Source organism: Sporothrix schenckii, assembly GCF_000961545.1.
Source record: "Sporothrix schenckii 1099-18 chromosome Unknown Cont41, whole genome shotgun sequence".
In the NCBI taxonomy this organism is placed as follows: Eukaryota; Fungi; Ascomycota; class Sordariomycetes; order Ophiostomatales; family Ophiostomataceae; genus Sporothrix; species Sporothrix schenckii.
The window spans coordinates 2638378-2665171 of record NW_015971142.1 but is presented as its reverse complement, the minus strand read 5'-3'; the positions used below and the strand labels follow the sequence as shown (position 1 = coordinate 2665171).

At 57.0% G+C, this 26794-nt stretch overlaps 11 protein-coding genes and 1 non-coding gene across 12 annotated transcripts; 5 read left to right on the top strand and 7 right to left on the bottom strand.

Moving 5' to 3' along the window:
• Positions 1–411: 411 nt before the first annotated feature.
• Positions 412–1395, top strand: SPSK_07777 (uncharacterized protein; the record flags this gene model as incomplete). The annotated part of the gene is made up of 1 exon (XM_016734433.1): positions 412–1395. The coding sequence occupies one exon, from the start codon at positions 412–414 to the stop codon at positions 1393–1395; it is 984 nt and encodes a 327-aa protein (XP_016591200.1).
• Positions 1396–1572: 177 nt separating this feature from the next.
• On the bottom strand, positions 1573–2183 carry SPSK_08008 (uncharacterized protein; the record flags this gene model as incomplete). Its single annotated transcript, XM_016734660.1, has 2 exons — positions 1573–2050; positions 2122–2183. 2 exons carry the CDS (start codon positions 2181–2183, stop codon positions 1573–1575), a joined length of 540 nt encoding a protein of 179 aa, XP_016591199.1.
• Positions 2184–2709: 526 nt separating this feature from the next.
• Positions 2710–3393, bottom strand: SPSK_07967 (thioesterase family protein; the record flags this gene model as incomplete). Its single annotated transcript, XM_016734619.1, has 1 exon — positions 2710–3393. One exon carries the CDS (start codon positions 3391–3393, stop codon positions 2710–2712), a length of 684 nt encoding a protein of 227 aa, XP_016591198.1.
• Positions 3394–3829: 436 nt separating this feature from the next.
• SPSK_07903 (methylsterol monooxygenase) lies at positions 3830–4612 on the bottom strand (the record flags this gene model as incomplete). The annotated part of the gene is made up of 1 exon (XM_016734556.1): positions 3830–4612. The coding sequence occupies one exon, from the start codon at positions 4610–4612 to the stop codon at positions 3830–3832; it is 783 nt and encodes a 260-aa protein (XP_016591197.1).
• Positions 4613–6045: 1433 nt separating this feature from the next.
• SPSK_07901 (uncharacterized protein) lies at positions 6046–6837 on the top strand (the record flags this gene model as incomplete). Its single annotated transcript, XM_016734554.1, has 1 exon — positions 6046–6837. The coding sequence occupies one exon, from the start codon at positions 6046–6048 to the stop codon at positions 6835–6837; it is 792 nt and encodes a 263-aa protein (XP_016591196.1).
• Positions 6838–7115: 278 nt separating this feature from the next.
• On the bottom strand, positions 7116–7203 carry SPSK_11214. Its single transcript has one exon. It is a non-coding gene; the product is annotated as a tRNA-Pro (tRNA).
• A 206-nt stretch (positions 7204–7409) lies between these two features.
• On the bottom strand, positions 7410–8822 carry SPSK_07520 (esterase; the record flags this gene model as incomplete). Its single annotated transcript, XM_016734181.1, has 2 exons — positions 7410–8207; positions 8298–8822. The coding sequence occupies 2 exons, from the start codon at positions 8820–8822 to the stop codon at positions 7410–7412; spliced, it is 1323 nt and encodes a 440-aa protein (XP_016591195.1).
• A 786-nt stretch (positions 8823–9608) lies between these two features.
• On the bottom strand, positions 9609–11696 carry SPSK_07181 (phosphatidylinositol glycan, class S; the record flags this gene model as incomplete). The annotated part of the gene is made up of 2 exons (XM_016733848.1): positions 9609–11276; positions 11349–11696. 2 exons carry the CDS (start codon positions 11694–11696, stop codon positions 9609–9611), a joined length of 2016 nt encoding a protein of 671 aa, XP_016591194.1.
• A 1989-nt stretch (positions 11697–13685) lies between these two features.
• Positions 13686–15644, top strand: SPSK_07233 (long-chain fatty acid transporter; the record flags this gene model as incomplete). Its single annotated transcript, XM_016733897.1, has 1 exon — positions 13686–15644. The coding sequence occupies one exon, from the start codon at positions 13686–13688 to the stop codon at positions 15642–15644; it is 1959 nt and encodes a 652-aa protein (XP_016591193.1).
• Positions 15645–17691: 2047 nt separating this feature from the next.
• Positions 17692–18527, top strand: SPSK_10791 (mitochondrial peroxiredoxin PRX1; the record flags this gene model as incomplete). Its single annotated transcript, XM_016737065.1, has 2 exons — positions 17692–17714; positions 17864–18527. 2 exons carry the CDS (start codon positions 17692–17694, stop codon positions 18525–18527), a joined length of 687 nt encoding a protein of 228 aa, XP_016591192.1.
• Positions 18528–20864: 2337 nt separating this feature from the next.
• Positions 20865–21320, bottom strand: SPSK_08078 (uncharacterized protein; the record flags this gene model as incomplete). Its single annotated transcript, XM_016734723.1, has 2 exons — positions 20865–21052; positions 21077–21320. 2 exons carry the CDS (start codon positions 21318–21320, stop codon positions 20865–20867), a joined length of 432 nt encoding a protein of 143 aa, XP_016591191.1.
• Positions 21321–22170: 850 nt separating this feature from the next.
• Positions 22171–25512, top strand: SPSK_06936 (regulatory protein; the record flags this gene model as incomplete). The annotated part of the gene is made up of 1 exon (XM_016733606.1): positions 22171–25512. The coding sequence occupies one exon, from the start codon at positions 22171–22173 to the stop codon at positions 25510–25512; it is 3342 nt and encodes a 1113-aa protein (XP_016591190.1).
• Between the last annotated feature and the right edge of the window lie 1282 nt (positions 25513–26794).

Below are 26794 nucleotides of genomic sequence, written 5' to 3'. Positions count from 1 at the left end.
TTGTTTACTTGACAAGGGCTGACCATATAGAACTAAAGGGCAGTGAAAGCAGATAGGGACAATCAAGGGCCAAAGAAAACAGAAAGACAAAAAGACACAAAGACATCGTAAACAAAAGACCTTTGTAGCAGAAGGGGCCTGTTCTTTGAACATCAAATCTCGTGCACGGAATCAACGAACCGCTCGCCATGGCATCATTTAAAAGAACGCCGATACCCATGAAAATAAACACGGCCAGTTGTACTACAATCGTATTTCTTATCGTTTCTTCATCTTTTTGGCGTCTATTACTGTTATTTTCACGCAACCTGGAGTTGCCTTCCACTCTTTTGATAATCACGGTTCATTTTTGCTTTTTTACTTTACTTTGTTTTTCCTCACACTTTGTCCTCACACAGAAACTAACCCACGATGCATTCAGTCATCTCAACAGTCAACTACTCACGCTTCCCGATGGGTCCGCCTCCCAAGCCATCGTCGACAGCATGCAGCATTGCCCGCGGAGCGGTCTACTGTGACAAGGATTTCTGGCACCGGTCAGTGGCGTGGTTCCTGGACCAGAAGGAAAAGCTGGGCACACAACAAGACGAGCAGCCACCGGAACACTTGGTCAAGCCAAAGAAAACACCGCGCTGGGCCTCGATGGCGCCTCCGACGCGGGTTCAGCCGGCCCGTGCGGCCAAGGGCAAGGGCAAGCGATATGCCGAGGACATGGACAGCGACGGCGAGAGCGTGGCCACAGCGGTGAGCAAAAAGGCCAAGACGGCCAAGACGGTCAAGGTGACCACTCTGAGACCAGCACCCAAAGCCAAATCCACAGCCACACCCTCCTCCGACTATGTGCTCGACCCGGCCTGGGCGACGGCTTCGCTGTCGACTTTTCAAGCGGCCCTGGACACGCTGCTCGAAGGCAAGCGGGCGACGCTGGGCCGGTCGCGGTTCTGGTCGACGTGTCTGTCGACAGCGACATCGACGCCGGCGGAGGCACTGGACAGCCAGTGGTGTCCAATTGTGGCGCTGCCGCTGGCCTGTACGGAGCGTCAGTTTTGCGCACACGGTACGTGCAACCCGCCCCTGTCTTTGCGGTCGTTGCCGCCTTTGCCGTCCTTGCCGTCCTTGCCGTCCTTGCCATCATTATCGTCATTGTCGTCATCGTCGTCATCGTCTTTGGCTGCCAAGGCCACGTCGCTTGCCCCTGTGGCCGTCATGTCTCCCGTCACGCCCCTCACGACGCTCTGGGACACACCCTCGACCACGCCGCCGGCCGACTCTGTTCGGTTCCAGGCGAAGCCGTTTGCGGAGCTGCGGCACGTCCAGGAGCGGACGGTGGCGGTGGCGGGACTGCGGTTTGCGGTGGACATGTGCAACGGCATGCTGCGGGTGTACATGGTCTAGGTAGGTGAGAGTAGGTGTAGATATGTAGACGTGTCATTGGCTGGGAAAGCCCTTACATAGGAATGTTTCTTAAAGGTTTCGCTAGATTTAAATGCAAAACGTATTTGGCCAGTCAAGCTTGTCCCAGAGAACCCATTTATCCTCCTCGTTTCCTGTCTACCAACGCCCCTACGCCCTTCACTTGTTCTCTTTCTTCTCCGTCGCAAAGTCGGCCACCGACACCAGCCGGCCCACGACCAGGTACTTGCCGTCAAAGCGCTCCTCCCAGCCCTGCAGGGCATCCAGCTGCTCGGCCGTCAGGTCGTCCAGCGGGTCTAGCGGCCCGTCGAGGTCCTTGGTCAGCATGGACTCGTCAAACGAGTGCGACGCCAGGCCGCGGCTCGCATCGCGGCCGGCAAAGTTCTCGTAGGGGCCGCCAGGGCCATAAAAGTTGCGGCCAGACGAGACGTCAAAGACGCGGCCACGGACGGCCAAAAACACGGGGCGACCGTCCTGGCCGTCAAAGGGCCGGAGGGTATGGGGCGTGTAGGTGCGGAAGACGGTGGCCGGCGGGTCTTTGGGGAACGACGGCGGCTGCGTCGGGCGGAGAATGCTGTAGAGGGTGTAGAGGACGATGGCGGCGAGGAGGGCGTTGAGGGGGGTGACGAGGGTGGCCCTGGGCGTCTGTTAGCTCTGTCGTCTCGGTTCTGCTTCCAGTCTGCCGCCTCATCAGTGTCCGATGCTTACACGGCAGAGGCGACGTCGGCCTTTTGAGCCTCTTGGGCCATGCGCTGCTCCACGTAGTCCATGATGTGGATGTGGATGTGGATGTGGTTGTCAGAGGATGGCGTGGATAGCCAGTCAAAGATTGATCAATTTGTCGATTGTCGGTGGAACGATGAAAGCCGGACGTTGACGTGGGGAGTGGAAAGTCGTCGGAAGAGGAAAGGCAGACGTGACGGAATCTGCGGGACGCGATTATCCGCATCTGTATTAGGCAAAGGTACAGGTCGGAGCTCGATGGTGTTTCGGCTGCGACAGCGTTGCGTGGCCCTGACTACGGGTGTGCTGAGCCCTGTTTTTTAATGCTGTTCAGTGGTGCCTGGATGCGTTCCGTTGGTGTATTATGTCAGCATCGGAGTCGGGCAGGCAAGTCTACCAACAGAACATTCAATACGACTCCAAACTCGAAATCAAAAGAAACGCCAACATTCAGCCACGCAAGCTGAATATGTTCTCGTAGAAGATGTCATTGTCGTATATTTGGATTGCCTATTGAGTCTACAAACCGGAATGCCGCCACTCATCGGGCGCGCCGAACATCGCAGCCGTTTCTTATGTCCCTTTCCTTGATCGGTGCTCCTCAGTCTCTGCCGCCTCTACTGCCTTTGCTGCCTCGGGCTTGGTCTCTGCTGCCGGCGGGACTTTCCTTGGTTCTCCATAGGCGACATACTTGGTGTGGCTGCCCCGGGCGACCACAGGGCCTCGTGTCTTTGCGACGGCGTAGGGGTCGACCTTCTTGTGATCGCCGCCGTCTTGGCTGCCGTCGGCGCGGTGATCGTCGCCGTCGTGGCTGTCGTCGCCGTTGGACGGCAACGGCGGCAACTTTCGACGCCGAATCTCGACCGACGTGTAGGCCAGCGTCCCGCCCACACGCTGCACCCACGCCTCAATCTCCAGCTCGTCGCCCTCCCGCGCCGCCGCCACATAGCTAATGTGAATGTCGACGCTCACGCCCGTCTGGCTGCGCCCCGTCGCCGCCGCAATGGCCATGCCGCCGGCCCAGTCGACGAGGGCGGCCGACACGGCGCCGTGCAGGATGTTCTTGGAGTTAACATGGATTCCGCCGACGGGGAGGTGGGCGAGGATGCGGCCGCCGCTCGACGAGTCGCTGCCGACGTCTTCACGGCGGGCGTCGACGATGCGAATGCCGGCGAAGAAGAGGCTGTAGACGGGGGAGCTGGGCAGGATGCCGGCCCAGTGGGCACGGACGTGCGTGAGGGTGGCGGCAGGGTCCATTGTTGTGTGGTGAAAAGGGTGTTGCGTGAGATGGGATGTGCGTCGAAAAGGGCCGTCTACGAATTACTGTGGCCGCATTTTAGGCGTAATTTCGTCGACTTTTCGGCCCAATAATGCCACGACCCCATACTATGCGACTGGAGACGCACCTCCAAACCGCACAACGAAGATCGCAGTACAAAACCGTGTAGATTGTAGAGGTTCAATGTCTTTTTACTGGGATTATATACAACATAAATACAAACATAAATGCAGACACAAACACCAACAGAAATACAATAACCAGATGTCGGTCGATCATTTAATCGGCATCCAATATATCAATGCATCCAATCAAAAACGCCATTCGTGCCGTTCGTGTATCCAGTCGTGGAAAACCCACTACCTTTCTCTCTTTTGATTTGTATTGCCCCCCCCCCTCTCTCCTCCCCGATAGCTACTCCCCCTTCTTGGCCTTCTTCAGACCGTCGGTGCCATGCAGCCAGTCCATGACGCCGAGGGAGCCGTAGTTGAGATTGAACTTTTCGTGGTGGGCGTCGTGCATCTTGGCGGCGCCGTCAAAGAAGTCGTAGCCGCTGTGGACGGTGGCGGTCTCGACCAGCATGAAGGCGACAAAGGCCCAGTAGGTGAGGACGTGCGCGTGCAGGAGGAGCGGGGGCAGGCCGATGGGCAGCATGTTGGCGACGAGGTGCTCGGCGGGGTGGGCGTACTGGGCGGCGAGGGCGACGGGCGCGATGAACTTGTGGTGCTGCTTGTGGATGGCGCGGTAGAAGCGCGGCTGGTGCAGCAGGCGGTGGGCGTAGTAGAAGAGGATCTCGCGCAGGACGGTGGACACGAGCATGTCGCGCGCAAACTCGGCGAGCGACGGCAGCGGGGCCTCGATGCGCAGGCCCAGGAGCTTGCTGGCGTGGTCGGCGGGGTCGCCCGCCAGCAGGGAGAGGCCGGCGCTGAGGGCAAAGGAGAAGACATTGTTCTGCAGGACGACGTAGGCGCAGTGCCGAATGTCGGCGGCGGTCGGCTGCTTGGGCGCGGGCTGGATCTTGTGGCGCTCGGAGAAGGCGGGCGCGAGCCACGGGAGGGCCGTGTAGATGGCAGACGTGACCCAGAACGACAGGAACTGGACAACCACCAGGCCGACAAGCTCGACGCGGCGCGCGCCGTAGGTGGCGAGAGTCCGGGCCCAGAGGGTGGACACGTTGTAGACGACCGTATCAAACATGGTGAACGTGAGAGGTGAAGACGTGCAGACGTGCAGACGTGCAGTCGTGACGAATGGACGTAAAGACGTGAAGACGTGAAGACGTGAAGACGTGAAGCCGTGAAGCCGTGAAGCCGTGAAGCCGTGAAGACGTGTAGCCGTGAAGACGTGAGGCCGTGAAGACGTAGACTTGTGTCGTTCAGTTACGATTCAGGTTGTGGACCATGGAGTGGTAACGCAGAGAGTGTGCGAACGTGGAAGCTTTTAAGTGTCCAGTGAAGTCACGGGCTGCCTCGGTCTAGTGATGTCCACTAGAAGAGAAGAGGGGGTTAGACTCGTTGACATACAGATTCACACCCTCAGCTAGAACAGCAGAACTAATTACTCCGCAAATCCTCGTTGGGGCTGCCTTCCCTACCTCGAGTTCAGTGGATATCGAAAGTACGGAGTAAGTAACCTTCGGACGACTTGCGATGACAAGAGTGGCCAGGCAGGCCAATGGCGTGTTGTGGGGTAATTCCGGGGCAAGCAAGAGATGTTCCGAAACCATTAATTACTCCGCGGAGCAAATTGGGTTGATGCTGGCCCAACGCTGTAGGCCAGTTCCATCTATTTACGTTACGCGCGCGTCATTTGGACCGTTTGACGGTTGGGACAGGGTTGGGTGTCAAACGGTGTTACAGTATGACTAAAAGATTATTACTGAAAACGGATTTTCTCAGTTCGAACAATGACGCCCAATCAATACAATCCACGACCACCCCGGCCATGTCCAACGAAGCTGAGACAGCACGGAGAGAGCGACAGCGTCTATTGAAGGAAAAGAGCGACGTGGAAGAGGACGAGCGACGTGGAAGATGGGAACTGAATAGAAACCGTGAATAAAGACAGAGGAGATTGTGTTACTTGAAAGGCCTGTTGGTACTGGCACAAGCACACACACAGCATGGCGAGGCCTGTGTGTCAGTGGTTGCCGGCCTGTGGCCCATTCGTCTACAGTGCACAATAGCGGCCGTCGGTGCTGTAAGCGCTGCCGCCAAGGAAGCAAACAAATTACCCTCTCCTCTCGTCATGACGAGAGCGCAATAAAACTATCCTTCTCTTTTCTCCTTCTCGTCTCTCCTCGATCTTGACTCCCTCATCGTCTCTTTTTCTTTCTGTCTCTTTTTGTCTATCCCCTCTCTTGAGTCTTCTCGTGTTGTGCCTAACCTCTCACCGCCAAACCACCCCCCCCCCTCTCCACCAATCAACTCGCCGCCACTTACACCCCACTAAGCAAAAGACGGTGCTGGTGACTTACTCCGCATCCCCGTCGCCGGCGCATGACCATAAACAGTAAAACAGTGAGCTCTCATTGTCACGCCGTTCGAAGGAAACACTCACTTTGACACTCTTTTTATTGACAACAAAATTCACGCAAAAATAGAGGCAGAACGCAGCACAGTCGCCTCATCATGGCCCTCTGGCGGTATGCTCTCGGCCTGCTGTGCCTCTTGCAGGCCGTGCCGGTCACAGCGCAGTCGGATCCGTCGCACATTGCCTTTGGCGACGATTTGAAGATGCGCCGCCCACTTTCTTCGCTCCACACACTCCACACGCTCCATACGCTCCACCCGCTCGCCGCCGTCCGCAGTGTCGGTGCTAACAGCACCGCCCCCGGCGCGCCCGGCTCGGTCTGCACCGCCGAAGGCGAGTGGAACTGCCTCACCACCTGCTGGCAGCGATGCGCCTCGGGCCAGTGGTCCGACTCTATGGCCCTGGCGCCGGGGACGGTGTGCACGCCGGCGGGGCTGTCGTACGAGATGGGAGGTGGTCGGCTCGCGTCGCAGCACAAGCGACACAAGCGACACAAGCGACACAAGCGACACAAGCGACACAAGCGACACAAGCGACACAAGCGACACAAGCGACACAAGCGACCGCACGAGCGAGAGCACCGCCGGCGCCTTCACAACCATCCTCGCAGCCACCACGGGCCTTTGCCAATGCACAGTCGCCGGCTGTTCTGCCACACCACCATCCACCTCTGTCGCTGCAACAACATCACCCGCAACAACGACGACGACATCCAGTCAGGAGACGCCGACGGGTGGCGAGTTTGTGAGCGGGTCGTCGTCGGCTGCGACGCAACAACCGACGAGTGCAGTGACGGTTGTCCTGGGTGTGAGCTTGCTGGCCGTTGTTTTTGCCCGTCTCTTGATGTGAGGAGAACGACGTGGGGTAGCAAGGCGAGGGAAAGGAATTGATACCATTATGATTATGACTGAACTGTTATGAGGAAGGCGTTTACGGTACGACATATTTGCATTTAGGACTTGTCTTTTATTTATTCAAAATATGAATTTCAATTTCAGACGTCACGTTCTTGACGACGAACGACGGAAACAAAATAAAGAAAAACCTAAAAGGTAAACTAAAGGGTAAAATATAACCTTAACTGGTGAATGTAAGTAAGTAAAGGAAAGTACACAAAGATGACAAAAAAAAGAAAAAAAGCGGCAAAAAAAAAAACCCACAAAAAGGAGGGCTCCACCGGGGATCGAACCCGGGACCTCGTGCAGTTGCTTGCGTAGTAGCCCAAAGCACGAATCGTACCACTAGACCATGGAGCCGACTCGGATGGCAGAATGCGCTAGTTGCCAAACTTATATAGGAGAGTGGCTTGTCGCGAGAGAGCTCAACCGTCCTCGGTCACTATTGATTCGCATTCATCTCTTGCGCCCTTTGAGATTCAAAATATTTAATTTATATAAATCACTGGCAGCTGGCTTCATTCAGAATGTGACGTATTCATGCTCATCTGCCCAGTTCGACTGCCCTACGCGTAGGCATTGTCGCCGACCGTACCATCGGCCGCCGCCGCCGCCGCCGCCTTCTTCTTCGCCAGAGCCTCCTTTTCCACTGCCCGCTTCGCTTTCGTGGCCGCGGCCGCACGGTCCACGCGCGCCTCCACCTCGGCCGGCGGCAGTGCCGCAAACCCGTGCGCCTGCCGCAGCGCCACCACCGAGTCAATGTCGTACGCCCGCTTCTGCCGGTTGAAGTCGAGGTACATGAACGTGTGCACGCCGCCGGGGTATCGCTTGAACGTCACCTGCCCGCCGGCCGCCACCACGGCCTGCCCAAACGCCTCGCCCTCGTCGCGCAGGCTGTCCAATTCGCCCGTGCGGATGTACGCGGGCGCCAAGCCCTGCAGCTGCGCGCGGGTCGCGTCCAGCGGGGCGAGCCACGCCCGCGGCCAGAGTCGGAAGATGGCGTCTTTCCGCTTCTGGCGGATCGCGCCCTTGTCCTTCTTGTCCTCCTTGTCTGCAGACACTGCAATGCCCGCCACGTCGTCCGGCACCGATTCGAGGCACATGTCGGCAAAGTACTGGACGCGCGCCCACGGCAGAATGGGCGACCGGTGAAACTCGTGGAAGGACGCGTGCCGGGCGTCGGTGTAGAACTGGTAAAAGAGGCAGCCGGCCGTCGCCGGCACCGTCGCCATCACGAGCTGCAGCGGCACGCCCGCGTCGCGCGCCCGCAGCTGCATCACAATGGAAATGTGCGCGCCCGCTGAGATGCCGCCCAGCGAAACCGAGTCGGGATCGATGTTGAGCAGCGAAGCCGATGCGCGGGTCTGTCATGCAAGGAGTGGGTGGGAACGGTCAGAAGAAGAGCGTAATAACGTAAATGGCCACAAAGGCAGGGGGGAACGAGGAAAACGCACCCACAGCAACGCCGCCCAGGCGTCTTCAAAGGCCTTGCCAAAGAGCGTCTCCGGGCAGTGCCGGTAGTTGACGTCCACCACCACCACGCCCGCCTCCCGCATGCTCAGACACAGCTGCGCCTCCGTGTGCAGGTCTCCCAGCACAAACCCACCGCCGTGGAAATTGAGGTGCACCGGGTAGGGCCCGGGGCCGTGGTCCGCCGGGTCGGGGTGGTACACGCGCACAGGGAACGTGGCGCCGTCCTTTTCCGACGTCAATGTGTAGTCCGTGACGCGCGGGAACGACCCGTCGCCCGTGTCAATCGCAATCAGGTTGCGGAACTCCTCCGGGTGCGACCGGATGTACTCTATGCTGACTGGCCGCGTCGACGCCTTCGCGACAATCTCGTGGAGGTAGTAGTCGACCACATCCTTGTCGAGCCGGGGCAGAATATGTGCCTCAATGTGCTTGGCAGGGTCGAGCGGCTCGTCGGTGGCAGCAGTGTCGGCCTTGGCGACCCTGGTAGCTGTTTGTTCGGATGCCATGTTGAGTAGTTTTGTCGTGGAATGCAAAGCTCGAGTCAAACTCGCGCAATACAGCGTGACTTTAAGAGCTTGGCGAATTGGAGAAATTCGTAACAAACTCTTGTAGGCGGGAGACCTGCCGTGTACATGTGCCGGACTTTTGCTCAAACCCCTCTCATATAGCCGGTCTTTGAGCCTCCTACTGTGTACACAGATCGCCAATCTCGACGATCGTGGTCTCGGATCGTCGTAGGCTCTGCGCGGATGTGAGCCCCAGCATCCTATCTTTATCCATGTCCGGCTTGCGTCCAGATTACCCCAGCAAACCATCCCCACTTCCTCCGTACAAAGTACAACGTTCTCCCGAGACCTCTAATAATCGCGGCACTTGCATTGCGCCATACTGCGGGTCCTGGATCCTAGCTTGGACGACACAATTGTTCCGAATAGCGGCGCGGAATAAGTCCACCACTGATAAGGTAGCGCACTTGATCGTTCAGAGTTGTGCGCTTGAACAAAGACTGAATCATGTTGAGACGATGGGATGGATATGACGGGCTGTCGAAATCGCTCGGAGATCGGACATCCAGAAGACCAAGATCAAATATCAATGAAATTAATTTTACGGCGGGTGCCGAATAGTCGCTAAATGGGACATGTTAGGATACGACAAAGGAAAGAACATGATTTAAATGCCAGAAAAACGGACAAAAAACACAAAAATTCAAGATAGAACAATCGCCAACATCATTTGTATCATGTAATAAAAAGCATCGTTGTTGAGGGGCACGCCTCGCACGCCGGCCCCTACTGCTTCTTTTTCTCGCTCTCGGCCGCCGCGGCCCGTTCCTTGCGCCGTCGCAGCCATGCGCGCAGCTCGTTCAGCAGGCCCATCACCAGCGGCACGCCCACGGGGCCCAGCAGCGGCAGGTAGACGGCCACCTTGTGCTCGTCGGGGAAGTACAGCTGGCCCACCATGCTCTTTTCGAAAAACGCCTTCTCCGCCTCGGCCTCGGCAATGCGCGCGTGCGCCAGGCCCTCCGGCCCGCCCAGCGCGTTGCACGCCTGCTGCAGGTGCCACATGGTGCTCTCCACGCCCTCGGCCACGCTCGACGGGATGGCAATGTTGCGCAGCGCCAGCGACAGGCGCGCCAGGCTGCCGAGCGTCGACGACGCGCGCAGCAGCAGGTCGGCCGACCGGATGCGGCTCAGCGTCGACAGCCGCAGCGGCAGGCTGCCCGACTGCGGCGTGCCGAGAAGCGACAGCAGGTGCGACGTGAACATGAGCGTCGGCTCGCGCAGGTCGTCCCGGGAGACGTGTGCGCTGCCGTCCTGCCCGGCCGGTAACAGATAGACAGCGCCCCACTGCGGGATCAGCCACGACTGCGATGTCGTCCCTGCGGTGGCAGCAGAATCAGCCGCGGCAGCGGCAGCCTCGCTGTCGTCCGTTTCGCCGTCTTGGTGGTGCGTCTCGGCGGGCGCCGCCGTGTTGATCGTCTGGTTGCCTGCAAACACAATAAAGTTGATCGTCGGCGCGCCGCCAATCGACGGCGACAGCGGCCACTCGGCCGCGTTGATAAACGACGACAGGTCTTGCTTGCTCAGCACCGGCGACTGCACACCGGGCGCCGCGTACAGCTGCACCTGCGTGTCTATGGTGAAGTTGTGGATCGGCCGCAGCACGTCCAGGATCGGCTGCATGTACTCGCGAATCGCCGCCTCAATGTCCCAGCTGCTCGGCGCCGCCCCACCCGCAAACAGCGAAAACGTCAGGTGGTACGTCGGCGCGTACTTGAGCGACCGCATCGTGCGCCGCGACAGCGCCTCCGCCACCTCTGGCGCCAGGCTGCGCGGCGGCCGCTGCAGCTCGGCCGGCGATGCCGACGACGACGACGACGATGACGACGACGACGACGTCGACAACAGGTACGAAATCACGGCCTGCTCCTCGGCAAACGTCGACCGCAGCTGCGTCGCCACAAACGTGGCCAGCGCCGACGTCGACGAGCTCAGCGACGGGATCGAGTTGGGCGGGTACGTCACGTCGAGGATCGCCTGCGACGGGTGCAGGGACGCCGTCGACGCGTCGCCCGGCGTCAGCCGGATCGTCAGGGCCACGTCGCCCTCGTGCGGCGTGCAGCTGCCGCTGCCGCTGCCGTTGCTGTTGCCGCCGCTGGCCGACCATGATGACGACACTGTGACTGCACTACCACCATTGCCGTTACTGCTGCCAGCGCTGCCAGCGCTGCTGCTGACGCTGCTGGTGCTACTACCGATGCTGCTCAAGCTGCTGCTGTCGGCATCGCCCTCGCTCGTCTGGCTGTTCGGCGACAGCTCCAGACGCAGGTGGTGGCCCGAAAAGTCGTTGAGGTCGTCGAGCGCGTGCTGCGTCAGGCGCAGCAAATGGTTCGCTTCGGCCTCTTGGAGGGAGCTGGCTTGGATCGAGATGCGAAGGGGGAAGACGGGACGGCACGCCTGGATTCGAAAATTGTCAGCAATTTGTCGTCTTGGAGGAACAGCCACGGGCTGGCACAGTCAGCGTCCTACCTTTCCGTCGGCCCATTCCATCATGTCGTCGAGCGGCAGGTTCGCCCGGTAGATCGTCGTCGTGTACCACCATATTGGTAGCCCAAGCAGTGCCACGATGAGCCAGAAGGAAAGGATCACGGCACCTCGCCTCCGAATGTCGCTCGGCTTCTCTGGCGGAGGCTGCTTCTTTTCTGCGGGGCCTGTCGGCGACAAAGGCGTGGCAGTGCCGTCAAAAGGTGCTGAGGGCAATGTTGACGCAGACGTAGACGTAGTTGTGGTTGTAGTTGTTGATGTTGATGTTGCTGTCGTCAGGCCATCACTTTCCGGCGCAGCCTCCCGAGCAACGGCGGACTTGCGAGGCGCCATAGCGGTATGAGCACCTGGAAACCGGTGTCTGTATACGGCGGAAGGGCGTGTCGTGCGATGCACGTTGGAGCGAGCGCGGTGTGGTGGGCAGCTTTCGTCTATTGAGCAAACCACGCCGCCACGTTCAGACGTTCATTCACAAAGACGCCAAAAAGAACAGTTCACGTCGCGACTGCGCTCAGGGGAAGGAGCTGCTATGGACCACGTCATTCTAAAAAGAGACTAGCGCGAAAGCGATAAGCGATAAGCGATAAGATGTTGGCCGCAAAAAGGTGCTAATCACAACTACAAGAATACACCTGAGGCGCAAGACGCAGTATTAGTCAGCCCTGAGCAGGCTGTTAACAGTGCAGTAATTACTTACGACACAGCACGCCAAGCCAAGGCCATGGGACGCTGCATTCCCCAGTAATAACACACCGCCTGTACTGAGTAATGGAAGTTGCGTGGAAGGTTTAATCTGGAAGGAACGATCGGTATTAGCTTAATCCAAAACTGGAAAGAGCATATCACATGTAATGGCAGGCAGGCGCGTTGGGCGTTCTCCGCTAGGAGCTCCGTGAGTCGCAGCTTCCTCTTTCTTTTACGTAGTCTTTCAGTGTACGTGCACGGGTTGTTTCCCCATCCGCTGCATCGGTGAGAATGCTGGTTACTTGCGCGCTTCCACTTTATTTTCGACGTCACCTCTTCTCCCCTGTTCCGCCACGTCTGCCAGCATCGTTTCCCTATTACTGCACCGTCTTTACAAGCCTCTAGAGCTCGCTCAAGCATCTTTGAAGAGATCCTTACTCTTCACGACCTACAACTCCACTCGGCTACACAAAAAGAGCAGCTAAGAGCCTTGAATTGCGCCGTCTCGGCCGTCTTCTCCGTCTCAACAGGGAAATGCAGCGACTACAACTTGCAAAGTAGACCACCGAACACTACCTGGCCTCCTGGCCTATTAGCACCTTCACACCTTCCCCGCACTATTCGATCAGAAGGAAGGAAACGGGCCACCGCCCCAATCGGCTGGCCCCATGTCACAGGAGATGCCGAGGCTGCGCCTGTGCGAGACATCCAAACCCATCTGATTACTCCGTGCTAGCATCGAGAACCCGCCAAACGGCCCAACGCCAGACTCGGAAACAGCTGCGAGCAGCCCCTAGTCGCCCAAACCACCCCCTTGGCTTGTGAAGAGCCTCTCGATTCCTTCATATTGCCCGCGACTGGTCTTCGTTTTGCTCTCTAGACCCCTCTCTTGGTCCGACTCCATTTCCTATTCAGCAGTTTCTTTTCTTTTTCTTCTTCAGCGTTTTATGTCGGTTATTGTTTTCTTCGTCCGACCGCGAGAGTTTATGTTTGGCTGTTTCCGCCGCAAGCAACTCAAGCTGGCATTGTGTGCGACCATACCTGGCCATTTTCTCGGTGAACATTGGCCGGAATATACGCCAGCGCATAACGACACGGGCGCAGAGAGAAATCACCGTCGTTTGCCCGCCACCACGACAAGATACCAAGCAGGGCTCCCAGGGAATAAAGAACTGTCAAAAAAAAAACAGGACAAAAACAAAACGGCCGCTTGAGTGTTCCTGAGCCTCGAGCTGCAAGACTGTTGCACCGATCTGCATTTACGTCGTACTCACGAACCACGCCTTCTTCCCGCAACCGCTGCGACAGCAATCTTTTGTCGAAGGTGCCACAAAAGTGTACACAAAGAGTGCCTGGCGCACCTTGGCCCCCCTAGAGTTTCTTTTCTTCTTGAACCTGTTCGTTTCCCTTGCGAGGCCTTCCTCAGTCCCGCGGCGTCGTCCCAACCGTTAAAGAGCACGCCAAAGGTTACTGCCAAGCGGTATCCTGCCCCCCCACACGTCCCGGCTGTCGATTGACTTTCTGAACAGCTTCTTGAGCTGCGAGTCGAGTAACGCTTTCTTGAGCAAGATACGCAAGACGCCGCAAGAAACAAGCTATCAAGATGCCAGGTACGTGACAAGAAGAGGCGCGCATAATATGCCGTATATACTCAACCCGTCCCGTGTTCCCCGTCACTGGCTCACTGGCTCACATGCTCTCTCCCTCACAGTCCCACTAGCTCTGTCACTGCCGGCGGCTACGGCCGGCCTGGCCTATCTCAATGCGCGGTCCTCCTTCTGGTATGATTGGATGCTCGTAACGTCCGTCGTCCCTGCTCTCGTCACCATGGCACTGCGCGGGCGGAGTGGCAAGATGAACATCTTTTACAAGCTCGAGGAGAATGCGAAATCGTCATCTACGGCCAACCACCCGTTCATTCTGTTTGGCGACAAGTCGTATACGTACGCCGAGGTCTACGACAAGGCGCTGCGCTACGGCCACTGGTGGAAGCAGACCATGGGCGTCCAGAAGGACGACGTGGTCGCGCTAGACTACATGAACTCGGACACGTTCATCTTCTTGTGGTTTGGTCTCTGGGCTATTGGCGCCAAGCCGGCCTTTATCAACTACAACCTCCGGGACCAGGCCTTGATCCACTGCATCAAAACGGCCAAGGCCAAGCTGATGCTGTTCGACCCGGACGTCGTCGAAGCGCTGACGCCCGAGTTGCGCGAGGCACTCCCCAACGTGCGCATCGAGGTCTTTTCGGCGCTTCTGCAGGGCCAAGCCGACGCCACCGAGCCCAAGCGCTACCCCGACGAGGTGCGTTATGACGACAAGAAGGAAAACACTGCTATCCTCATCTTCACGTCTGGCACCACCGGCTTGCCCAAGGCCGCGGTCGTCTCGTGGGCCAAGATGTTTGCCACGAGCAATTTTGCCCGCGGCTGGATAGGCATCAAGAAGGACGAAATCTACTACACCTGCATGCCGCTGTACCACTCTTCTGCGTGTCTGTTTTGTCTCGGGCCCGTTCTCTTCTCTGGAACCACCATGGCACTTGGCCAGCGTTTCTCGAACAAGACGTTCTGGCAGGACGTGCGCAAGTTCAACGCGACTGCTATCCAGTACGTCGGCGAGACCTGCCGGTACCTGCTGGCGGCCCCGCCGCAAATCGACCCGGAAACGCAGGAGAACTTGGACGCGAAGCACAACGTGCGTGTGGCCCTCGGCAATGGTCTGCGACCGGACGTGTGGAACCGGTTTAAGACGCGCTTCGGCATCGAAGCGATCGCCGAGTTCTACGGCGCCACCGAGGGCACCTTCGCGACCTTTAACCTGTCGCGCAACGACTTCACCATGGGCGCCGTGGGACGCAACGGGTGGCTGTACGAGCTGGCTGTAGGAAATAACGTGGCGTTCGTCTCCATGGATTGGGCCGCGGAAGCGCCCGTTCGCGACCCCGCAACGGGCTTTTGCCGCCGCTGCAGTCGCGGCGAGCCGGGCGAGCTCATCTTCCGGCTGCCGGAAACGAACATTGAAGAGCGGTTCCAGGGCTACTATGGTAACAAAGCGGCCACGGAGTCCAAGATTATGCGCAGCGTCTTCCGCAAGGGCGACGCCTGGTTCCGCACGGGCGACGTCATGGTGCGCGACGACGAGGGCCGCACCTACTTCCACGACCGCATCGGCGACACCTTCCGCTGGAAGTCGGAGAACGTCTCGACCGCCGAGGTCGCGGCCGTCGTGGGCCTGCACCCGGATGTCGTCGAGGCCAATGTGTATGGCATTGCCGTGCCCAGCCACGACGGCCGCGCCGGCTGCGTCGCGCTCGTGCTGCGCGGCCCGCCAACGCCCGAGTTTCTGCAGAGCCTGATGGCGCACATCGAAAAGGGTCTGCCGCGGTACGCCCAGCCGCTGTTCTTGCGGATTGTGGAGGACTCGTCCGCACACACGACGGGCACGAACAAGCAGCAGAAGCACGTGCTGCGCGAGCAGGGCGCGGAACCAGACAAGGTCGCCGGCGACGCAGTGTTCTGGCTGCAGAACGGCAAGTATGTTCCCTTTGGCCGTAGTGACTGGAAGAGCCTGGAGGCTGGCCAGGTGAGGCTGTAGATCGTGTGTGGTTGTGTCGAAGTGGCGCGAAGCGGCGCTGTGCTGCGGTGCACCTACCCTCCGACTGCCCGGAGGTTTAAGAGTTCTGTTTTCCTCAATTTTATGCACTATTAGTCTTTATGTATATATGTTTATGCCAGTATTTTGTTACTGGCCAGTCTACTACTGGCAGTTATTTATTGGTATTTCGTTAATTCTGCCGCACTGTAATGACCTGCAATGACCTGTGAGCAGGAACTATTCTAGGAACCGGCATTTCGGCGATACCTAATACGGCCAAGTCAGTCGTGCCACCACCGTACCTTGTACACCTGCTAGACTCTCCATGTGGCATCCTGCCAGCCTTGGCGGCCATACAAGTCAGATCAGACATTGACAGCCTTTCCACGGCGAGTACCGCACAGTAAATACAGGCAGTCTACATATACTACTCGGTTGATCGAGAAGGATAACATCGAAGAGACTGTTGTGGAACGGGAGGCCTAACTTTGTGACTCTCGCGCTCCTGCAGCCTTGTTTGGGGCAGTGAGAGAGTTCGCCGACAGTCAGGGTCGGCGTTCTTGTTTTTGGAGAACTCCTACGAAGCGAATGGCATTACCTTTTCGTGTGATTTCCAAGCATCCTAGTTAGCTGTCAGGTAAGGAATGGTACGTATCTTACTTTGACGAGGGGCACGAGGCAACGACCCGGCCGCAGGCCATTTGTGGTTCGTGGTCTGTGAAAAACAGGGACGACATAAAGGGAGCAAAGAGCCGTCTGGCAGAGTGTCGAGAGTATTGTGATGTCTTGCAAAGGGAGCAATTGCGGCTGGGCCCCTTCTCCACTTTGCGCTTGGCAGCCGCCCCGACACCCGCGCCCACGAGCGCAAAGGAGAATGCCGTCGCCGTGCTCGACTCGGTTTCCGTTCCCCTGTCGTCTGGGCCGCAGCTCTCAGGCGCCCCCAGGCCAGTCGTGGTTGGGAAAGCCGCTGCCCAAATGACATAATTGCCCATGCCACCAGCAGAGCAGACGTCGACAGCCAATCATGGAGCTGAACGATTGCGCGATACACTGCTAGGCCGTAAGAGGGGCTAGTGCGGGGTTCAACAGTGTCGCCGGAACAAGATGGCGCAACCGTGAAGAACGAAGAGCGGAGAACCACGCAGAACAAACAACGTGAAATTTCACGCGCAGATATAGAAAAGGAAGTATGTGGCGTCGTGGAGCTAAGCTCCGTCGTGTAAGTCGAGTGGCATCTGGCTGCGCAGCAACGCTCCTTCTTGGATCGGCGAGCAAACGTCAGCCTGGGAGGAAATTGGGAAAGAAGGAGTAGTTGCCCGGGAGTTCCTTCTGTGCAAAGATGCTGTACCAAAACAAAAGTGCGAATGTTTGTCTTGCAATAGGAAAGAAGACGCTCGTTCCTCGGCTGTGAAGCAGGAAGGAGCAACCGAATCATGCACAGGCAGGACCAAAATGGATGAAGACGGGGGCACAAGGACGACCCAGGAACGCCCAAAAAGGCAAGACACAAGCAAGCACCAATGTTGAACTGCACAAGAACGGCCAAACGATGATCACAAAACGTCGCACGTCAAGGAGGGAAGGCGTGATCCATTAGTCAAATCCCGATTTTTCAGTCTCGCGCCGTCCTCGTTGCTTGACAGGCCCGCTGCCCACTCTCTGGCAAGAAACTACTTGCGTACTAGAGCCGTAGAGGCAACGGGGTGTCGCAAGTACAGCAGAGATACAGACATAACAACCAGAGAAAAAAGACAAATAGCACTTCCGACTACGGTCCAACCGGCGCCCCGTTTCGATGGTCTCCCTCATTACCTTCTTCGCTACTTCCCGGCCTTGTTAGTAAACCATTCTTGCTCAGCTATTTAAAGTGGAAAGCGCGCCACCTGGCCAGCTCGCAAGTTTAAAAGCTTCCTTTTCTCCCCTCTTCTTCTTCTTTTTCTTCCATCTACACCCCGTCGTACCACTGACTTCGTTTTCCACCTACCTCAACCATATCTTCTCCCCACACTCTTCTGCCCACAAACTACCACCACCACACACCTTCACAATGGCTCAGGAGAGACCCGCACCGTAAGTACAGCAGACAGGAGAGCGTGCTCGCTGACAAATGTCCGAGACGAGGTCGCAAGCCGAGACAGCAGAGCTCGTTTTATGGCGACAGCTGACGGCGAGGGCCAAGACAAGGGCATCAACGACCACATGCTAACATCGCCTGACAGGATCCGCCTGGGCACCGTCGCCCCCAACTTCAAGGCTGACACCACCAACGGCCCCATCGACTTCCACGAGTTCATTGGCGACAACTGGGTCGTCCTGTTCTCGCACCCCGAGGACTACACGCCTGTGTGCACGACGGAGCTCGGCGAGTTCGCTCGCCTCGAGCCTGAGTTCACCAAGCGCGGCACTAAGCTGATTGGCCTGTCCGCCAACACCCTGGGCTCGCACGAGGGCTGGATCAAGGACATCACCGAGGTCACCGGCTCGAGCGTCACCTTCCCCATCATTGCCGACAAGGAGCGCAAGGTCGCCTACCTGTACGACATGCTCGACTACCAGGACACCACCAACGTCGACTCCAAGGGCATTGCCTTCACCATCCGCTCCGTCTTCGTCATTGACCCCAAGAAGACCATCCGCACCATCCTGTCGTACCCGGCCTCCACCGGCCGCAACTCGGCTGAGGTCCTGCGCATTGTCGACTCCCTGCAGACCGGCGACAAGAACAAGGTCACCACCCCCATCAACTGGGTCCCCGGCGACGACGTCATTGTCCACCCCAGCATCAAGACGGAGGACGCCAAGGCCATCTTCCCCGAGGTCCGCATCGTCAAGCCCTACCTGCGCTTCACCCCGCTGTCCAAGGACAAGACCTCGGCCGCTTAAGCGGAGAGTTGGATGCTTCTTTTTGCTCTCAACCAAAAATAATTGCCATCTAATGACTCGATCTCTTCTTTTATATCCCGAGACTTTTGTATGCAATTGGCTAGGAAGAGACCTCCAATGTTAATGAAATAAATAAATAAAAAGTAAAAAAAAAAGAAAGAACACTATACCAAGCGAGGCCACGAGCCCCGGATGCGTGACGTGTAGACCAGTGTCACAATGCTGCATAAGCCGAGGCATACCGATAAACGGAAGGGTCTTGCATTTGGCTGCTGTGAGAAGCCGTAGCATAGGTTGAACATGGCCAGCTGTGGCGGCCGCCGGCCATGATAACCTCTGCTGCCGTCGGCACTCATTCGTTTCACCGATGACAAATACGACGTGCATGGTCGGGACACGACAGTGGACACAGCTGCTCTGCCGGTCTTTGTTGAAACGAGCGTGCTGCCGGCTGTTCGCAAGGCTGAAACACAGAACAAATCGTGAAGAGCCGTTTGTGTTCATCTCAACAACAATGGACTGTGCGCTGGGATCCTCGATTTAAAATTGCCGTCTACCAGACGACGTATGTACCACATTTGAATCTTTTTACGTGCCGGCTGTGTTGAATACCGTCCGCGGCCAGCATCTGGCATCACGGACATGCCACGTTCGTCGTCGCACCATTGTACTCTCCCCTTGGGCAGCCACCACGTTAGTCGCACGTAGCCCCGGTCAGCTGAACCGCGAATCCCGGTGGTGTGGTCTACAAGTCGAAAGGCGGGCCCTGGGCGCCGAGGACAGGGTGTGCACAGGACGCTTTGCCTTTCCTCGTGGCATTTGAAATGACAGCCCCGAAGAACAGACGTAGCAAGGGTCGTTGGGGCCAAGGCCAAGCTCCAGACAGCCGGACAGGTCCTGAATTTCAAGTGTATGAAACAACGGCCGCCTTCCGTGCAGGGAAGACAGAGAAGCAAAAAATGACAGGGCTGTAGAAATCGGATCATAAACGCCCAAAGACAAATTTGGCGACAATTCGTACGCAGCCAAGGAGAAATTCGTCCGCACTTCTCGCATTTTTGCATCCTCCAGTGTGGATCGGCTTTCACCCGTGGTATCGACCACCTAGACCGTCTCGCATCGTGCTCTACGTCCCTTTGTAGATTCCTTGTCAGAAAGCTTGCGATCTCTACGGTACGTCGACATGCTGCATGCTCTCAATTGGCGGCAGCCAACCGATCAGATCAACGGAAAGCACTCCTTGAGGAGTACGGAGCAGTACAGCTCTTTCAACATCCAGTAAGGCAGTCCCCCACCGCCAGCTGCCCATTGTGGTCTTTGTTCGCTCCTACTTCGTCAATGCGTTTCCAATAGGCCCAGCCAATCAGCGCCTGATAGAGTCTGTTCTTGCCTTGAGAATTGCCTGATGCCCCAGGTGTCCCCACAAATAGCACAAAAAGGGAAACCGCCAGCCAGGCCGCCCTGACGCTGGGTCCGTCGAAGGCGGAAGCTCCATCCTAGTTCAGCCCATTCATGGCTTCCCGCAGGCGCCCCTTCTTTCCCTCCAAAGCCAGAGACCCCCCCTTTCAACCTACCGCGAGCCCCTCTTCTTGACAGGACCTCATCCCAATGTTCGAAAACGGAAAGGGCACGACAGAACCACACAGCGGAAAAGGAAAGTGTGCACCTGGGCCATTCGTGGACCTCGAACGGAACGCACTCTGCAGCCTCAGCCGTGTTTTCTCACCTGTTCTCTTCAATCCGCCTCTCCTTTTCTTACTTCATCTGCATGTTTCCCGCTTTTGCCAATCGTCACCATCGTCCGTGACTCTTTTGTACGCACGCGCACTCGCCTCTGCACTTCCCCTCTTGTCCTTGGTCACCGCACGCACAATTTCTCGTGCCCCTTTTTTTTTTCTCCCCCTCCTCCACGAACTCTCCCCGTAGTCTAGACCGATTACATTGACCGTTCCGCCCACAGTCGAAAAAGGGGGCCCATCCCGTTTGCACCAGCCCGGAAGCAACGTCGCCACGCGATCGCGAGCACGTCCTGGCTTCTGTTGCGCCGTCCAGCCGCAACGCCCCGATACGAAATACCTCGTTCCTCGCGCAGAAAACGTCCTAATTCCATAACGTCCCTCCGCCCAACGACACCTCGCCTCCAGCGCGATCCCAGTTCCAGCAGCCAAGCCCCTCGACTCGACCCGCCTTTTGCTCCTCCGGCCCACATCCTGCTCGACGTTGCTCACCTTTCTCGCATCCTCGCATCTTGTACGGAGTAATACTGCCTCTCCACAACGACGACCTTCTCGCCCAACAAGGGGTTCCAAACGGCGAGATATACCACACGCTATTGAGTCAACATCTCGCCGTTCCTCGAACCCGCGCGTGCCACTTCTCTCGTGCACCGAGCACCCCTCCTTGGCCGTCGTCCGTCACCCTCCAAGGCACGTCTGTGCGGTCAGCCACTTGCGGGACCGCTTCGTTCATTTTTTTTTGTTTTTGTTTTTCTTCTTCTTTTCTTCGGTCGTCTCCTTGTTCAGCGACTGCACCAAGTACAGAGTACATACGTTGCCACTTCGTCCTCTGCTGCCTTGACCGATATTTTCGACATCCCTCGGTTCGTTTCCCGGACCCAGTCTCTCCTTCTATCTCTCCTGGGCACCTCCTTCCATCCGCTGCCGCTTCCTCTCGGCCTGCAACCCACACCCACTGCACATCCCTCCTGTTTGCAAGCAACGCAAGCAAGGCCAACAACGCAGGTGGCCGAAGGACACAAACAGACCACGGCCAAGGCACCCCGAAATTGCCCATTGCGACGCCAAACCAAGCAAAACGAGATTCGACCTTAATATACCAAAGTATAGGTCCGCCTAGAAACGAACCAAAGCTGTGGGACTTCCTCCGCTGGTCTCGCTGATCTTTGTCCAGCCGTTGTTTTCTAGGTACGCTCGCGCCTCTTGATTTACTCTATGCTCCGTTGCCCCTTCTTTTGCCATTTTTCTTTAATTTTTCTTCTTGTTCTTCTTTACCCCTGGTTCCCCGTTCGTTTTACGTCGTAATTCTCGAACCCTTGTCTCCCCAGTCAGGTTCTTGAAGACCACTAGACGCCGCTGCCCAACTCTCCACCACATTCGTCCTTCTTTTCAACGTTCTTCCTTAGTTCCCTGTCCTCTGGACTCTCTTCTTTTCTTTTTCTTTTTACTTGTCTTCTGTTTTTTTTGCCTGCCACAAAGTCAAGAATCCTAGTTATTTTCGTTGGCCAACAGCTGCGATGACACCTTGATGGGGCATCCTACCTCACAGGAACGTCGTCTTGTGGCTCTTCTCCGTGGTGTGATACATCGTTCCGCTCGCAAGCTCCCACCCATTTCCTTGTGCCCCTGGTTGTACCCTTGGGCCGGCGCTCTGCCGATCATGGGGAAAGAGAGCTTTCCAACGTCATCCACCTTGCTTCCACGCTAGCCCATCTTCCTTGCCTTCTCTCCTTTCTTGTATTTTTTTGTTCTTCTTCTTTCCGTTGCACATTTAGGCGTTGATGACTTTACTCGCACATCTGATTCTTTGGGACGTCTTTGTGTTTTGTGTCCTTGTGGTCGCTCCAGATGACAGAGGACGAGGTCCAATTCGTTGCAGAATTTGTCTTCGGCAAAGCTAACCCAACATGGACAGCGTCACGGAGCACGACGACGGTGACAGCCGATTTTCTGACTCGGAGAACGACAACCACCGACCGTCGCAGTCCACAAAATCTACCTCCGATCTTTTCTCCGGCGTCTACCGGGGGATCAAAAAAATCACACCGGGTCGCGAAGATCTTGGCCGTTTCGCACGACAGTCCTCGACATCCCACCGCAACTCTCCTCCTCCACCGTCACAGTTTGTACTCAAACCGTACGCACCGGGCGCCGAAGACCACCCACCCGGCTCTGCCCCGATCACTGGATATCGCCCTTCCCAACCACATTACCAGCATGCTCGCAGCCTAAGTTTGCAGAACAGTCTCGAAAAACCGCTACCACGGCCGCCAAAGGCCCCTCCAAGCTTCCCTCTCCTCCCTACGGCCACTTCTGGGTCTGCCTCGTCCCAGACCCGCTTTCAAGCTCCCAGCGGGAGCCTTGCCTCCATTCGAAACTCCGACGTGAAAGACGACACTATGGATAGTCGAACCAGTACCATGGACTCAGCCTCGTCCGCCGAGCAGGGCTATTACGCACCCAATGCCGCTTCTGGTCCTTCTCCGGCCATCGGCATCGACTCCAACGCGAACAACAGCCAGTCAAGTATAACTGATGACGAACGCCACAATATGGCCTCAAGAGCCAACGATCCCCTCTCCGCGGGGCCATCGCCGCAACCTCAATCCGCATCACGCGGTACACCCGGCGGCACCAACCAGGCAGCGTCTGGAAACGCCAACCCCCCTCAACAAAACTCGGGCTCGTCTGCCCACCTGTCGGGTCTCATGTGCAATGTGCACAGAACAACCGGCCGTGAACCACATCCGCTTGTCGGTGCCACGACCACAATCCTTGGTGACAAGCTCTACGTCTTTGGTGGCCGGATATTGTCTAGGAGCCGCCCGGCGTCGCTCACCTCCGATCTGTACGAACTCGACCTCATTCGGCGTCACTGGACAAAGCTGGAGACCACGGGCGACGTCCCACCACCGAGATACTTTCATTCCATGTGTGCGCTGGGCGACTCCAAGATGGTCTGCTATGGCGGCATGTCACCGCAGCAGAGTGCCAACGGTGGCTCACCCCAGGACCAGCAACAGGACGTGACCGTCATGTCCGACATCTACATCTACGACGTGCCGACAAAGAAGTGGACCTACATTCAGACACAAGAGACTCCGCAGGGTCGTTATGCGCATTGTGCCTGCATCATCCCTTCATCCGCCACCTTCAGCTCCCACCGCGCACCACTCTCCGCGCTACAGCACAACCCAGCGACAGGCACCAACGAAGGCCGCATTGGCATCAACATTGACGGCACGGGCGGCGCCGAAATGATTGTTGTCGGTGGCCAGGATGGCGCCAACCACTATATCGAGCAAATTAGTGTTTTCAACCTCCGCAGCCTCAAGTGGACGTCGACCGAACCCCTAGGCAAAAGCTGTGGTGCCTACCGTAGTGTTGTTGCGCCACTGCCGCCCTCGGTCACGGCACGCATCGGCCGGGCCAATGCACCAAACGCCAACGCCAACATTCGGCCGGAAATGGGCGGAATCAGTCAGGAGGCCCGTGAACCCGGCTCGTCCATGCTCGTGTACTCGAACTACAACTTTCTCGACGTGAAACTCGAGTTGCAAATCCGTTCACCTGATGGCGCCCTGACAGAAAAGCCCATGGCCGGCACGTACACACCCCCTGGCCTCCGATTCCCCAACGGCGGCGTCATCGATACCCATTTCGTGGTTAGTGGCACGTACCTGACAAGCTCCAAGCAAGAATACGCCCTTTGGGCTCTCGATTTGCGGAACTTGACCTGGTCGCGGATCGATGCTGGCGGCAGTGTCTTTAGCCAGGGCAGTTGGAACCGCGGTGTGCTCTGGAACCGGAGAAACTCGTTTGTCATACTGGGCAACCGTAAACGCAGCCTTGTCGACGACTACAACCACCGCCGTATTAACTTTACGAACGTATGCATGGTCGAGCTCGAGGCGTTTGGCTTTTACGACAACCCACGCAAAACGACACCCATGTCCGGCTTTGTCTCCGCGAGCAGCCCATACACCAACCCCGGCCTTAGTCTGGCTCGCAAAGCGGGCTCGACTGCAGGAGGACGTTTCCATTCCCGGGCATCAGAGGATCTCGGTGAGAAGGCGTTGGCGATGCGCGAGCTGGCCGATATGGATATTTTGTGCATTGGTGGCGAACGCATCCCGGTGAACAGTCGGATTGTTGCTCGCCGTTGGGGACCATACTTTGTACAGCTTTTACGGGAAGGAACAGCCACGGAAGATGGCAGCGAACCAGCCGGCGCGCGCTCGACCCCTCTCGCAGGGGTGCGCAGCTCAAGCATCACCATTACCCCATCGAGCCGCAACACGATGGAAAGCACCATGTCTATGGGCTCACAAGCGACAAACTCCAGTAGCTCTGCCGGCAAGCCGCCCAGTACACCAGGCACGAGTCTCTCTGGAATTTCGGCCGTTGTCGGCCCTATGTCGCCCGCTGTTGATCCTGCCACAATCAATACGGCACCGACACCGAGGACCCTGCCACCCAACAGTCGCCCCCGCTGCCTCTACCTTCCCCACACCTACCTCACCGTCCAGACACTGCTTCACTTCCTGTATACCAGCTCTCTCCCGCCGCCAACCAACCAGCTCTGCACGCCACAGATCTTGTGCTCTCTGCTGCAGATTGCACGGCCGTATCGCATCGACGGTCTCCTAGAAGCTGTTGTCGAGCGTCTGCATGCCCTTCTCGATAGTCGCAACGCGGCAGCCGTGTTCAACGCGACGGCCATGGCTGCCGGCGGTGGCCGCGGCATCGATGGCACGCTCAACCCCAACTTCTTTGTCCCCAGCGGCCTCGACGTCCTCAGCCCGATAGACCCGACGCTGCAGTCGCCGTCGCAAGCCCAGGCGGACCAGCAGCTGCCAGGCGGCGGCATCGGCAACGCCAGTGGCAACGGCAACGCCAGTGGCAGCGGCGACGCCAGCGGTCTCACCGCGCGGACGGCGGGCCTGCAGATCAACACGTCTGTGCCTGGCTCGACTGCCAGTGCTGGCGGCGGTGCACGGCCCAGCAGCGGCGAGCTGAGCGCGACCACGAGCGTCTCTGGCTCCGAGTGGAGCTCCGAGATGGGCGACAACAGCGAGCGCGGCCAGCGCGAGGTCTGGAGTGGCGAGCTCAGCAGTGTGATTGGGCTGCAGAAGCGCGGTCTCAAGGGACTGATGGAGGGTCGGCGCCTCCGCGAGCGGACGGGTACCAACACGGGCATTACGGGCCCGAACAATGCGCGTGTCGGCCTAGGTATTGCCAGCGGTTGATTGATGTCCATCGTTTTGGTCATTTATTTTATGATTTTTGCTCTTCATTTCTCACATATTATTTGACCGTTGCCCACATAATTTTGAAGGCAATTTACGGATTTTATTTTGAATTGATTTTACGTTATGACATGCAACGATACCTGTACGAGGTAAAATAAAAATTCACCTGAGAACTGTAAACGCTTGTATTTTGGTTTGGGTTTAAAAAAATCAAAATAAAATATACCGTAACGAGGAAAATATGTCCTTTCAACCCGGGTTGAAATATAAAGGTGTAAAAGCAGTATACTGACCCCCATAGTTTACTCACATTCGACAACGTCATCCCAAATATAACCTTGCCTGTTCATTGGAAAGCCACTTTGCACATTCATTACGTACCAGCGCTTTCTCCAGAGTCGAGGATGTGCCGTATCTACTTTGAAATTATTGTGCTAATGTTGCGTGGCAGCGAATATATAACATACGAACCGTCGTAAGAAGCCGTTCCCATCGCCAAGGCCAGCTCTATTTATGTTCACGACTCGACCGGTTGGCCGTCATTTATATCACGACTACGTAACACCCCCCATTTTGGTATAGTCTCCAGAAGTTGTCAACTGCGCGTTCGTCTTGTGAAGTCCGCCTTGGCGATGGATACCTCACCGTTCCAACAGCACCGTAGACTTGCCGGCGTCGGTGCCGGTACTTTGACCTTCGAGATGCTCTGAAATGGAATGAGAAGAAGACGTCGCTGCATATTGTCGTGGCCAAAGGCAAGACAGAGACGCAACGAGAGAGGAATACCTTTGTATATTGCTTGCGAGCGACTGTGAACTGTGCTTCGTTGGCACATGGACACTGCATGGCAATCCGCGTGTCTGTGGCTTTGTATACCAACGGGGAGAGTGAACGATGGACGACAAACGTCTCTCAACCTCGCCTGGAGTTAAATTTAAGCTTAATAGCGGAGGATAGGAAGATACCAACACGCGTGCATTCTGAAGATACTGTGTGGCTGACGAATTTATCCTTTGAGCACCCCACTGGTAATAATAATACCGTTTCCTTTCTCCCGGTTGGCCATGATCACTGTCATCATCCTGCTCCATTCTCGCTAGCGAAGGATACAAAAGACGTTATTTTTAACTTTCACGAGAGGTGAAGTATTCTTGGCGGCGAGCACACGGAAATGGCAACCCGCACCAAAATGTTGGAGGGACGGAGAAATAGGAGAGTCATTCAAACAAGCATTTTTCTGCCCCTGCCACGCGTCGATTTTGCCGATTCGGCAACGAGA